This window comes from Protopterus annectens, chromosome 2.part1 (assembly GCF_019279795.1).
Source record: "Protopterus annectens isolate FY-2018-M chromosome 2.part1, PAN1.0, whole genome shotgun sequence".
Lineage (NCBI taxonomy): Eukaryota > Metazoa > Chordata > Ceratodontiformes > Protopteridae > Protopterus > Protopterus annectens.
The window spans coordinates 1580960596-1580974495 of NC_056729.1; the positions used below are offsets into that span (position 1 = coordinate 1580960596).

A 13900-nucleotide genomic window follows, 5' to 3' on the forward strand; every position below is an offset into this window, starting at 1 on the left:
ATCTGATGTCAGGATCCAGTTGAGGATAGAGCTGTTACTGGAGTGTTTATTCATGCGTTTTGGTGTTGAGATTAGTAGAGAGAACCCGTGAAGATTAATACTGAGGTTTGGTGAGTCAGTGGTTAGATTTTTCCAGTCTATATTTACATTACGGAGGATGATTGTTTCTTAGAGTATGTTATGTGAGATTCATGATAGGATGATTTCGAGGGTGGGGATGTTAAAAGTTTGAGAGTAGGGTAGATAAGGGGGACAGGTTAAGTTGATCAGAGTAGAGTATAGCAACTCCTTTTCCTTTTTTGGCATTCTAGCCAGACGAAAGATGTTGTATCCTGTTGGCAAAATTTCATTATTTGAGATATATGGTTTTAGCCAGGCTTCTGATAAGGTTAAGATACCAGGAATGTGATGGTCTATCTGAGATTGGAATTCTGTGGTTTTGTTGAGTATGCTTTGTATGTTCATGGAGAGGATGTTTAAATTTTTGGAGGTGGGAGGGGGGGGCATTGGAAGTAGGAGGGCAACTATGGGTGAGGTGTAGTTGTCACTGAGAGGAGAGGAATGGGGACCAGGATTGGGATGAATGTCTCCAAATAGTACAATAGTTCTAGCATGAAGGGAGAGTTGAGTGGACTATGGGTGAATCTATGGTATTTTGGCTTGGGTTTTGGTGGGAGTGAGGTGTAAGGGAGTACTTTGATTTTGAAGAGGTATGTATAGGAGAAGTTGTGCAATGATGATGTAATTGAAACTGTGCTAACTATTACATTAGTACTTGGTGTATGTGTGAATGTGGGTGATTGTTTTAACTACGATAGTTTAGTATGGTATGCAGTTAAGAAGGAGAGAATAGAAAGTAATGGTGTAGTTAGGGCGATGAGAAACATGTTGAAGAAGGCTGTGGCTTGTAAAAGTAGGTAAGCATTGTTGGGAGGGTTGGTAGTAAAAAAAGTAATAGAACGAAAAGAGGGAAATTATTTAGGGCAGAGAGGGAAAGCAGTGGCTTGAATTAATTGTACTGAGTGTAATAAAAGTTAGTTGAAGTTAGGAGTGAAGAAGTGGGAGGGGGAGAGGGTGGAGGGGTGTGGTAAAGTTGATTGGGGGAGTGGCAGTGGAAGGACTATAGGTAGCAGGGTGTGGTTAGGTAGCAGGGTGGGATTGTGGATTGGATAGCTAAGGGGTGTTCTAAAAGATGGATGGTATATAAATTTAGAGTATGTGGGGGTGGGAATTGGGGGAAGGGCAGGGAAGTGGAGTGAGCCCAAGCGTAGTGAGAGTGAATGGAGTGATTTGTACCACAATGTGGACGATGCAGAGTGATAGAGACAATCTGTTGTCTCTTCTTTCCAGGTAAGTGAAATTAGAGCCCCTTTATACAAACTTTTCAGCAAAAGTTTTAAAGTAAGCAGGAGTAGTAATTGGAAAAGGTTATTAGCCATAATATTTTACTATACTTGCTTTGGAAACACCCTAATTGAACAATACATAGTCTTTTTTTGTTTTTCTGTTTGGAAGAGGTATTTCAAGATAAGAAATAGGTAACTAGTCAATGGGGATGCCTGGTACACAGATTCCGAGAGCTCCATAATGTGTTTCTTCATATAGTTTAGGGAGACATGTCTCTAGTCTTTTACACTCATGTGGACTATGACTTGAGTCAGACTGGTACTTGTGGTCCAGTGACCTGAGTGCATGTGTAAAGTGCTTGATCCTGACCCCTGATAAGTAACTGATTGTGACTTTCCTTTTACTCTGCCTGAAGAGAAGGACATCAGTGTGTCTCACAATGGAGTCCCCAATGACGAGAATGTTGGATTGTGTGGTGTCTGTTCTTAAAGACTTAGAAGTAGAGGCTCCATGAGATATGGCTGTACGTGTTGATGTTTTGAAAGAATGCATTCAGGCTTCCTTGAGGGTATTTGTTATGCGTACTTCGTCTAAGAGTTCTTTGGGGTTTAGGAAGGTTGTATTTAAGTGCCTCAACTTATATGAGTCTATGTGTCTGCTTTGAATTGTGTATGATGGGTACAGTGTGTGTATTACTGTCAACCTGATTGACATTAGGAGTGCTTTTATGTGAGAGCTTTGACTCCAGTGACGTTGTGCAAATACATCTTTCACATACCTTATACATTTGTTTGAGAATTAGCTGGATGTCAGTAAACATGAGGCAGATGTTCTTCGTGTTTCACTGTTGTAGTCATCAAATTTGGGTTATCTGCTTGCAGTAGCCCTCAGTCGGCCTAATTATCAAAGTCTTGGGTCCTGCGTCAGTTGCTGTCTCATCTTCCATGACGTCAGGTAGTCAGGGGTATAGAGCATGCAGCTGACAGCATTACATCAGTCTTTCTTGCTGTGCGGTGCCCGAAGCAGAAGCAGTTTGCAAGTGCCAGTCGGCAGACTCATGAAATTTTCGTTTTCAAGTTTCAGAACCGAAGTCTTCAACTAAGCTAAGTACCCTGTTAGGGAAACCTTTTCTTGCTCTAAACTGATGTCAGTAAAAGTCAATAATTGTATTTCTTGTGGAAAGCAAATACCTCATAAAGATTTTCATTTGTACTTGATTCCTTACCTAGGCCCTGACCACGACGTACCTCGCTGTCGGTTTTGTGCCTTATTTAAACAACATACTATTCAGCGTCGGTATATTTACGCTTCTAAATATTTTGGTACTCGGTTCAATTACCCAGATATGGCTTCAGTAAGCCACCCGACTACCGACATTCCGAAAAAACGCAAAGATAAAGACAGAGACAGACCGCATAGGTCCAAAGCTGCCAATGACGCTTCTTCTAAGCTAGCCGCCAGTTTGCCAGTACTCAGTGAGGCACATTCGCAGCCCCTGATACCCGCTACTTAAGATTCGCAGGCCTCTACTGAGACCCATTCGGAGTCCGGTATGCCACGAGATGTTTCAACTGTGGAACCTACGGATGTCTGTACCTTGGATGGGTCCGGAGCCACTTTGCAGGCACTTGCTTCTGAGGGTGTACTGACTTGCATATTAAACCAATGCCATCTTCTTCTTCAAGGCCTAAAACTCGATCCATGCCTAAAAAAACGATGCCCAGACCGCATGGTCAGGCCTCTATGCCTAAAAAACAAATGATAAGAATGGCTGAAGACCTTATTACTTTAATCAGGGGAAGCCAGCCTTCCCCCCTAAGAGACCTAGGACTGAGTTTGCTTATGATTCTTCTGATCAGGATTCTGAAATTTCTGTTTCCTCTGATAACCAGGATTTACCCTTATCTACCTATGAGGATTCTGATGCAGAGGACTCTATTCCCTCTGCTTCCCCTCCAGAGGATTTCTCTTTTGGTGAAACCTTGCATACTCATAGGGAGCATTTTCGCCGGGAAAGTCAGGATTACTCTGACTCTAAAAAGAGGCTTAGGGATTTCTTACTCCTGCCCCAACACAGGCCTTTAGCTATCCCCCCTGTACTGGACATTGTTGATGATGCCCTTTCAGAATCTAGCTTGGCCTCTGACTCTTTACCTCCTGCTCCCAGAAAACCAGATAGATATTAAAGGGTTCCTGACTCTCACAAGTTCCCCTTTAAAAATCCTACTGCGGATCCTGATACCATTTCACAGGGACCGAAGGGTATTAAGGCTACTACTGCCAGAAATCCTACCCCCTCTGATAGAGATTCCAGGGCACTGGATAGATGGGGTAAGAAGATATACACTTCTGCAACCTTGGCCATTAGGGCCTTAAACTGCCAGTTTCATATGTTAAAGTATCAGCAGCATATTATTGGATTGCTTAATCAGAAAATGATGTTGATTCCAGACTGTGCTGAAAATACAGATTTACAGGATTTAATGCATTCTGCTGAACAAGTTGGAAAACATACATTGTAAGGTGGTTTTGATTCACTAGAGGCATCTTTCAGGGCTGCTGTCACTGGGTCTGTATTTACAAGGTATGCTTGGCTTAAAGAGCAATCTTTGCCAGATCATGTCAAAGCTAAATTGCTAGATGCTCCCTTAAACCAGGACCGCTTGTTTGGCAACAACGCAGAAGAAGTACTTAAAAAGATGGAGGAAAAAGCTAAATCTATTCAAACTGTTAAAGATTTCCTGCAAGTACAGCCTCCCAGATTTAGTAGGCATTGGCCATCTAAGAATTGGTCCTTTCCTGTCACTTCCAGGCCTTGTTAGTCCAAACCCAGAACCAGCAGAACACCCAGGCTTCAGTCCCAAGGTACGCACAGGACTAAGCAGTGGGGGGCTCCCACCGCTAAAGCAGGGAGTAGTAAGACTCCCTCCTATGGTAAACTGTCTCAATTACTTAACTTTTAAACTTCCAAGCCCTGCACAACTGACTGCTCCTTTAGGGGGAAAGATTGCCCTGCGGGCAAAAAATTGGGAACTCATTACCCAGGACAAATGGGTTTTAAATATAGTTTCCCAAGGATACAGATTCCACTTCCACACCTTAACAACCCCAAACGGTTGGTCATATCTTCCCCCAAAACAGTGGGCAGAGGCTCAAAACCAAGTTCTCTCTCTCTCTTAAGTATCAGGGCTATTCAAACTGTCCCAGTAGAGGAAAGTGGACAAGGTTTCTACTCAAGACTTTTCCTGGTGCCCAGAAAAGACAACTCCTGGCATCCTATCCTGGACCTCTCTATCCTAAACACATTTTTGATGATCCCAAAATTCAGGATGCTAACTCTTCACCATTTGCTTCCTATGCTAGGCAAGGATGCCTGGTTGGCAACACTGGATTTAAAGGAAGCCTACCTGCACATCCCAATCAGGGAATCTTGTAGAAGATACCTACGCTTCAAAGCAGGCTACATGCACTATCAGTTCTCTGCACTGCCCTTTGGCTTATCTACTGCGCCCAGGGTTATCACAAAGTGCCTAGATCCAGTCATTGCATTTTGCAGGCAAAGAAATATTCAAATATACCCATACCTGGACGATTGTCTAATTCAGGCAGAAAGCAAGGACATACACTTGAATCATCTGGCGTTTGTACAAAAATTGCTAACTTCTCTGGGGTACACCATAAATGAAAAGAAATCACATCTTGTACCCTGCCAACAAATTGTATTCCTGGGAGCAAGCTTGAACACAACTTCCCAGATGGCTTTCCTCACGCCAGAGAAACAAGTTAATTTGACAGCCTACTTCAAACTACTGGCCACAAAGACCCAGCTATCTGCAAGGAAAATACTGCAAGCCTTGGGGTTCATGGCCTCCTGCATTCCCTTAATTCCATATGCAAGACTGCATATGAGGAAACTACAATGGTATCTAAAAAGCCTATGGTGTCAAAATTCTCAGGATCTAGAAGCAATGATTCCTATCATGCCTTGCCTACAGACAGAGTTCCTTTGGTGGGCAGAGGACTGCCACCAAAACATGGGACTGCCTTTCACTCTACCCCCTGCCACCCAAACCCTAACAACAGATGCATCAGACTATGCATGGGGGCTCACTTGGCAGGGAAGTGCATTCAGGGCAAATGGAACCCAAGTCAATCAAAAAGAAATGTTAGCTGTACAGAATGCTCTGAATGCCTTCAAGGACCACATTCTTCCAGGACAATTAATGGTAAAAACAGACAACACCACTATTATGTGGTACATAGACAAGCAGGGGGAAACCCACTCATACCCTCTCTGCAGACTAGCCGTGACTCTGTGGAACACAGCTTTGAGCTACCGAGTGCACCTACAGGCTCAATTCCTGCCAGGAAAGCTATATACACTGGCAGACGAAGTAAGCAGAAATCTCATGGACCCACACGAGTGGAAATTGGAACCAAAGATATTCAGCATGTTGAGAAACAAATGGGGGAGCCCAGACATAGACCTGTTTGCCTCCCCCCAGAACTACCAATTGGAGAAATTCTGCACAAGGACTCCCCACAAACAAGCTTGGAAAGTGGATGCCCTGTCCTTCACCTGGAAAACCTATCAGTTTATGCCTTTCCTCCTCTGCCTCTCCTCTCTAAGGTACTACTAAAGATCAAACAGGACAAACCAAGGACGATACTGATTGCACCAGACTGGCCATGCCAACACTGGTACCCCCTCTTGCGTAGTGTGTCACTACTGATACCATGGCACCTGCCTCAGACCCCTACCCTGCTGTCCCGGCAGGAGGGCCAGATTCTGCACCCTCAGCTTCAAACCCTGAACCTGGCAGTCTGGCTAATTACCTGATCTCTACATTACCATCCCTCAGTAAGCAAGTGTTGGTTGTCATTCTGGGGGCAAGGAGGCCTAGTAGTAGAAAATCTTATGCTGAAAAATGGAAAAGATTCTGTTCCTGGAACTAAACTCGGGCTGGGCACAGCAGCAACCAGTTTACCTCAGATTCTTCAATACTTAACTGAGATGCTTCACAATGGCCTTTCCTTTTCCTCCATCAAAATTCATGCCTCAACCATTTCAGCTCATTACAACACAGAACCATCCCTCTTCTCTTATCCTCTGCTGAAGCAGTTCCTCAGAGGGGCCAAAAACTTAAGATCACCCAGGAGAGCCCCAACTCCAGCCTGAGACCTTAACTTTGTATTGGAAAAAAACTCACTCTATCTCCTTTTGAGCCAGCTGCAAATGCAGAGTTGAAATTCCTTTCTTGGAAAACAGCCTTCCTTTTAACCATCACTTCAGCAAGAAGGGTGTCTGAATTACAGGCCCTTATGGCAGTGGAGCCTTTCATCATCTTTCATGCGGATAGGGTGTCCCTCAGGACCAATCCCTCCTTCATGCCCAAGGTGGTATCCAGTGTGGCTCTTAATCAGTCCATTCATTTGCCAACCTTCTTTTCTAATCCACAGAACAAAGGGGAACATATACTGCACTCCTTAGATGTGCACAGACAACTTAGATTTTACTTGGACAGGACTAAACCTCTCAGGAAATCTGAACAGCTGCTGGTTGCATTTGCTGCAGGGGCAGAGGGGAAGGCCATTTCAAAGTAAACCATTTCTAAATGGATAGGCCATTGCATTCGTTTCTGCTATAAGTACCATGGAAAACCTACCCCAAAGGAGATAAGACCACATTCAACCAGGGCTGCATCTACCTCTACAGCCTTTCTCAGAGGTGTCCCTGCCAGGGACATCCTAGAAGCTGCTACCTGGAGTTCTGTACATACCTTCACCAAGCATTACCATTTACCACTTTTCTGTAAATCCAGAGCTGGCTTTGCCACTGCAGTCTTGCAGGGCCTTATAGCTGGTCCTAATGCTATCTAATTTCCTCCTCCCATCATTAGCTTTGGGAATCTACCCAAATGTGATGATTGCAACAGTGAAACACGAAGAACATAGTACAGTTGTGTACACTTACCATAAATGCAGTTGTTCACGTGTATTCACTGTTGCAGTCCTGGTTACCCTCCCTCCAGCCCCCTGACTTATTTTGGCTATACCTCTATTCTTGTTTACTCTGCTTAAAGCCTCTAGGCTCCATGTCAGTGAGGAGGGGTACCAAGCTGAACTGAAGAAATTAGAAAAAAAATTCTTGGATAGGGGGTATAAGTCACAGGAAATACAGATAGGATTGAATAAAGGAGCAGCCATGAGGACCTCCAGGGCTAGACCATATTTTTCAAGGCACATTAATTTTTATGGTAATACCAACTACACTGACAGTAAGAGGAATGCTATATCCTGTTCCTTACAGTTTACTAGTGACAATAAAGAGATTACTAACATCATTAGGAGGCACCGGTCAGTGCTTATGACAGATGATGAAATCAAAGGGGTCATAGGTATACGTCCTAGTTTTATATACAAGAATAAATTAAATTTGAAGAGGTTGTTGTGCTATACTACTGAACAGCATCATATGAAAGTTAATATAGTAGATCATCAATCGAGTACCTTACCATGTGGGAATTGTAGATATTGTGGTTATATTGATTCTAGTAGTAGGTTTGTGAACCCTGATGCAGGACGGGTGTTCTGATTCAGGAGCACTGCTACTTGTAATACCCAGGCATAGCTCTCAACCTTGGATCTCTAAAATGAGGAACACTAGCCCTCATAATGTGGAACAAATGGACAAAACGTGGAACACATACTAATGGCTTACTAACAACTTCAACCAGGAAGGTCATAGGATGGTTAAAATATGCTGGTTTTACTTATAAAGAAGATCGTTTAATGAATTAATATGATTCATATCTATTTACAATGGATTTCACTTAAAAAAATTCCTAACACTGAATGTGTGAGAGTCTTTCAATGTGGAACATTTGAGGAACTTGGAGGAACATGAACTTTTTAAGACTCCAAGTGAGGTACGTTCCTCATAATGAGGTACACTTGAGAGGTATGTACCCAGGATATAGTGTACCTTGCCATTTACAACCTGTGTTCCAGTTTTTATGGTGGAAAAAACAACAGGAAATTTAAGGAGAGGATTAGGGAACATTTGTATGCAATTAATATATCCTATAAATGTAATGCCTTAGCGAAACATATTATGGCAAGGGGAAATTAACATAGCTTTAGGTTTTTGGTTATAGATAACATCCATGCCGTTGCAAGATTAGGTGACATAAGAAACAAAATGGAATCTGTTGAAACACAGTGGATTATTAGGTTAGGTGCCACTAAAGGGAGTGGGCTTAATGATTTTGTGCCTCTGAGACCAGCACTGAATATAAGCACAGGTTACAGAGGTAGTTTACTGTATTCTGTCATATGTTTTTATGTATTTTAGTTCGATTATTTTACTTATATTTTAGTTATAATTTTATTTGTATATGGCTTTATCATAAGTTTTTGGTGTCGTGATTAGTTGTATCTGTGTATATAATGAGGGGGGATGTGTCTGTATCCAGTTAGATCTGATGAAGCGATGGGGTTTTGTCTATCATGAAAGAACTTATCTGTTACATTTGTTACAATAAAGTATCTTTTGGAGTATTAAGCGGAGGAGTCTCACATAGTTTATTTTTTCGCTGTATTTCCAGTGTGTTTTGAATTTTTGCATCATATTTTGGTTCGTGTGTTTACACACTGGTTTGTTCCTGGATCTTGGTTTTGTTTCTGTTTCTACACACTTTACTGAAGTGCTCTCTATCCTGAGAGGTAAGAAAACCAACTACCAAAAAATTATGCTTATCTAAATGGAAAATATTTTCTTGTTGCCAGGCTAAAGGTGTCACACCTACCTCTTCATGCAGGCATCAATCTACGGTTAATTGTTTATTTATTTATTTGCATTTGTTAACTGGGTTGGTCCAGCTGGGTAAGAATTACCCTTTTTCAGTGGAGACCCGAGGGGAAAAGCCCCAAACAGACATACAAATACATATGAATAGAGACATATTAACAATATTACAGAGGAAAACAATATTATGGGTACAATGGATAAGAAAAACAAACAATGAAAGTTTGAGAATACGAGTAAGGTAGGCCAGAGGCATGCATGCAAAAGATTTATGAAAAGGTGTTCTGAGCAAGATCACTGAATTAAGTTAAAGTAGGCAAAGAAATGATAATTTAGGTGTGGAGTTAGTAGTGTGGGAGTTTTAGGTGGGAGCATGTGAAGGACATTCCCATTTGGAGGAGAGATGGGAGAGAAGCATGGATTTGAAATTGTTGTGGTTAGGTATATTACGTAGTGGTGTGGGGAAATTGTTCCATAGTTTGGCTATAGTGTGGGATAGTAGTAGTTTACCAATTGGGTGGATGGGTTTGTGTACATGCAGGAGGTTTTGGCCGGTGGATCTCAGGGTAAGGGTAGGTGTGTAGGGTGTTAGAGATTTAGCAAGAGAGGGGCATTCTGCTGGTTTAAAGATGAGTTTGTGGGCTGTTGTAAGTTGTAGGTACTTTAGGTGGTTGTGGAGTTCTAGCCAGTTTAGGGTGTGTAGGGAGTGACAGTGATGGGAAGAGTTCTTAGAATTGGTTGCAAATTTGCAGATTTTGTTGTAACAGGCCTCAAGTTTAGCACGTAGTCCGAGTTGTAGGTTGGAGAATAGGGGAGCACCATACAAGAGAGAGGGGAGAAGGAAGGTAGATGCAAGGGTATGACGGGAAGATGGAGTAAGGTAGTAGTTGTGTCTGTAGAGGAGGCCGATTTTCTGGTGGGTTTTTTTGATTGCTGGGAGAATGTGGGAGTCGAATTTTAGGTTTTCATCGATGGTAATGCCAAGTAGTTTGGTACTAGGAACGATTTCAAGAGGGGTGTTATTGTGGCTTTTGATAGAAAATTGGACTTTGTGGAACTGGGAAGTTTTAGTGGGAGTAAATATCATTAGCTTTGTTTTGTTGGCATTTAGGGCCAAGTGATGCGATTGCATCCATGATTCAATTTTGGAGAAGGCTGTTTGGGTATTAAGTAGAAGTTTGGAGGGGCAGGAGGCTGAGCAGATGATAGTGGAGTCATCTGCATATTGGATGACTGAGGCTTCAGGGATGGAGAGGTGAAAGTTGTTAATGAATAAGTTGAAGAGCAGAGTACCAAGTACTGATCCTTGGGGAACTCCTGTGGGTGTAAGTAAGAAAGGGGAGGTTGACTCTTTCCATTGTACAGCTTGCTGGCGCGTGGAAAGGTAGCTGGAGAACCAGTCTAGGGTTGAGGGAGATAGATGCAAGTGTGAGAGCTGGGACAGGAGGAGGGAATGGGAAATAGTGTTGAATGCCTTTGAGAGGTCAAGAAAAAGAGAAGATATGTATTTGCCGCTGTCACGTGCTAGGTTGACTGTTTCGAGGAAGGAAATGAGGGCTGTCATGGTGCTGGGGCCTGGACGGAAGCCGTGCTGGGTGGGAGAGAGGAGTTTGTGCTGGATTAGGTAGGGCATGAGCTGGGAGTGGATGGCTTTCTCTAGAATTTTAGAGAGAGGAGAGAGTATAGCTATGGGTCTGAAGTTGGTAGTGTCTGTGTTCTTACCACCTTTGTGGAGAGGAATTATCTATGCATAACGCCAGATGGTTGGTACATAGGATTCCTGAATGGATCTATTAATGAGGATGGATATGGGATAGGCTATAGATTCGGCTGATATTTGAAGAATATTTGCTGGAAGGTTGTCAGGGGCATTGCGGCATGGTTTTAGCTTTTGTAGTAGTCTTTTTATAGTATAGGTGGAGACAGGTTTAAGTGAGAATAGCGGTGGAGGAGGGGGGGTGAGAGAGAGGGTTTGGGGTGCAGGGTGAGGGGTTAGTAATGATGGATGGATTGGGGAAAGTGGAGGATAATTTAGCTATACAATTAATGAAAAATGTGTTGAAGTTAGTGGCCGTTTCAAGACTTGAGAGGTTGGGATTGGGGCAGGGGTTGGAAGTATTACCAGGGTCGAGTATTGAAGAGATGGATGTCCAGAATTTCTTTGGATTGTTTGAGTGTTTGTATTGCAGACTGCTGTAGTAGTTTTTGCGATCTTTTGTTGTTGATTTTTTGGCCAGGTTACGAAGATGTTTATATTCTTGGAGGGTGGTGGGGTTTTTCTGTTTTTGGTACAGTTTCCACTTTTTGTTTCTCTGAGTGATTATCAATTTAGTTTCTTGGGATAGCCAGGGGCAGGAATTTGTTTTGATACGTTTGGTTTGTAAAGGGGATACTTTATCAAGTAAGGTAAGGAAGGTTTGGTTAAAATATGTGACGCCGTTATCTAGTGGAAGGATTTTCAGTGGGGACCAATTAGTAACCTTGAGGCATTCAGAGAAGATTTCGGAGTTGAAGGAAGATAGGTTACGGGATTGTTTGAAAATGTGTTGTTTTTCTATGTGTGAGGATAGGCAGTCAGTGAAGGCTGGTAAGTGGTTGCCTAGGGGGTCTGGTATTACACCAGCTTTTGAGATACGGTTGGGATGTGTTGTTAATATCCAGTCTAAGATGGTACTGGAGGAACCATCTTTGTTTGGCCTAGTAGGGAGGTCTATTAGTTGGGTGAAATTGTAGAGGTTGATAGACTGAGATGGGGTATCTATGAGGAAGGAGGTCCAGTTAATATTTACATCACCAAGAATGTAGGTTTCATATTTGATGTTTGAGTTAAACCAAGAGAGGATGTCTTCCAGAGTTTTGGTATTGTCTCCGGGTGGGATGTAAATGGAGCAGATGCAGATGGATTTATAGTTGTTAAGTTTTAGAAAGCCTACAGTCATTTCTGTATTGGCAAATGTTGGGATGGGGTTGGTCAATGGAGTAAAAGTGAGAGTGGAGGAGTAGATAATTGCTACGCCACCTCCTTTTCTATGAGTTCTATCATTGCGTATAATGTGGTAGCCTGGAGGAAGGATTTCATTATCTCTGATGGAGGGTTTGAGCCACGTCTCAGAGACAGCGGTTATGTCTGGCTGGTTGTAAGAGAGACAGGCATGAAGGCTGGGGATTTTATTACGAAGGCTTTGTGCATTTAGGGTCATGAGGCGGATAGTCTTGTGTTTGTGTTGATTAGAACTTGGGTTAGGGTGGGTACAGGTAGGGGTTGGGCCTGGGTTAGGGTGGATGTCACCTGACAGAGAGAGTGAGATATGAGAGAGGAGCTGATTGAAGAAAAGTAGAGGATAAAGGGAAGTATGTTTTTTGGGGGGGAGGGTTGTCTTAGAGAAAGTAGATAGAGTGGGGTGAGGAGATGGTGATGTAGGGAGTAAGGAGAGTTTGAAAAGATTGGATGGGCTGGAGGAGTAAAGTTCTGGAGAGATCTGTGAATATGAGTGGGATATATCTGGGGGGTGTGTGAGGTGGTGGTGTGTGTGGTTAGAGGTAGGTATGTATTAGTGTGGAGTCTAAGTTGGGTAATGAAGGTTAGGGATATTAAAAGGATAGATAGTAGTAGAGCTTGTTGTGGGAAGGTAGGCATTGTAGTATAGATGTGTGAGGTGTGGTGTATGTATGAGAGAGGGTGGGGGTGTGTATGAGACTGGTGTGTGTATGAAGTGCTACGCTCATCATGCAAACTGTAATGTTCCAAAGGTCGCTCTTTTTCTCTTGAAAGTCCACCAGTTTCACCAATGTAACCACCATGTCTTGTTCGCTGCTCTCGGACATTTGCATGAAAAGGTGACAATGACCTCTGCTTGTACTGATAATTGTGCATCAGTCCCATATCTGAAGAATTACTGTTTTTCTTCTTCGGGTATACCGGTTCTACTTTCAAAGTACAGCAAACCTTGGGAATTTCCTCTGGAAGACCCAGTTTTAGCTTTCCTTGTCCCCATCTTGGTCCCTTAAGAAGTACAGAAAGCTTGTTGTAGAAACCAGGTGCGATCCAAAATGTATTCCAGATGTGAAGCAGGAGCTGAAACAGGTCAGCTGAGATGGCTGTAGTGATGAGAGTATATGGACCATTCACCAGACCTCTACACACAATCAGCATAGCAATTGTGGTTCCAAGTCCATTCTGACCGATATTGTTATACAGGAACAACATGGGAGCTGCTACAATGAGCATCACACAGCAGGTTGTCACTCTCCCTCCCATGTAGTTAGAAACTATACCTGCAATTATCCAACCTAAAATTCCTCCATAATCAAAGAGCGTAGATATATCTCCAGCACCTTTTGAATCTAAATGTGCTACGTTGGGAATGAACAGTGGTAGCCAGTAAAGGAAGGTGTAGCTGACAAGCTTGGCAAATAGTAAGAGGAGGGAAAACTCCAACACACCTGGAATTTTAATGGCACTTACAAAGCTGATGGCAGTGGGCTCTTCAATGACAGTGCCCCGCTCTGTGGGTATGTTGATACTGCCCTCTGCTGCATGGTTCGGGCTCCTAAAGAGTTCCTCATCACTACCATTTCTGATTAATGGTGTCTGTTCAAGTCCTTCATGGTGTTGAGGAGGACAGCAATCCACATCTTCTTGACATTCCACTTTTGGCTGTGGTATGCTGTTATCTGCTTCACTGCCATCAGATGGACCTGCTGGCTGTGGTATGCTGTCAACTGCTTCACTGTCATCAGATGGAC

The 13900-nt window shown here is 42.9% G+C and overlaps 1 protein-coding gene across 1 annotated transcript in view; it reads left to right on the forward strand.

Annotated features, from left to right (window-relative positions):
• Nucleotides 1-13900, forward strand: part of ESPN (espin) — a 3774415-nt gene that overhangs the window by 1855692 nt on the left and 1904823 nt on the right. Inside the window, exon 7 of the mRNA XM_044063026.1 lies at nt 6128-6166. Within this exon, the coding sequence (XP_043918961.1) occupies nt 6128-6166 (39 nt within the window). The remainder of the gene's footprint in view (nt 1-6127; nt 6167-13900) is intronic.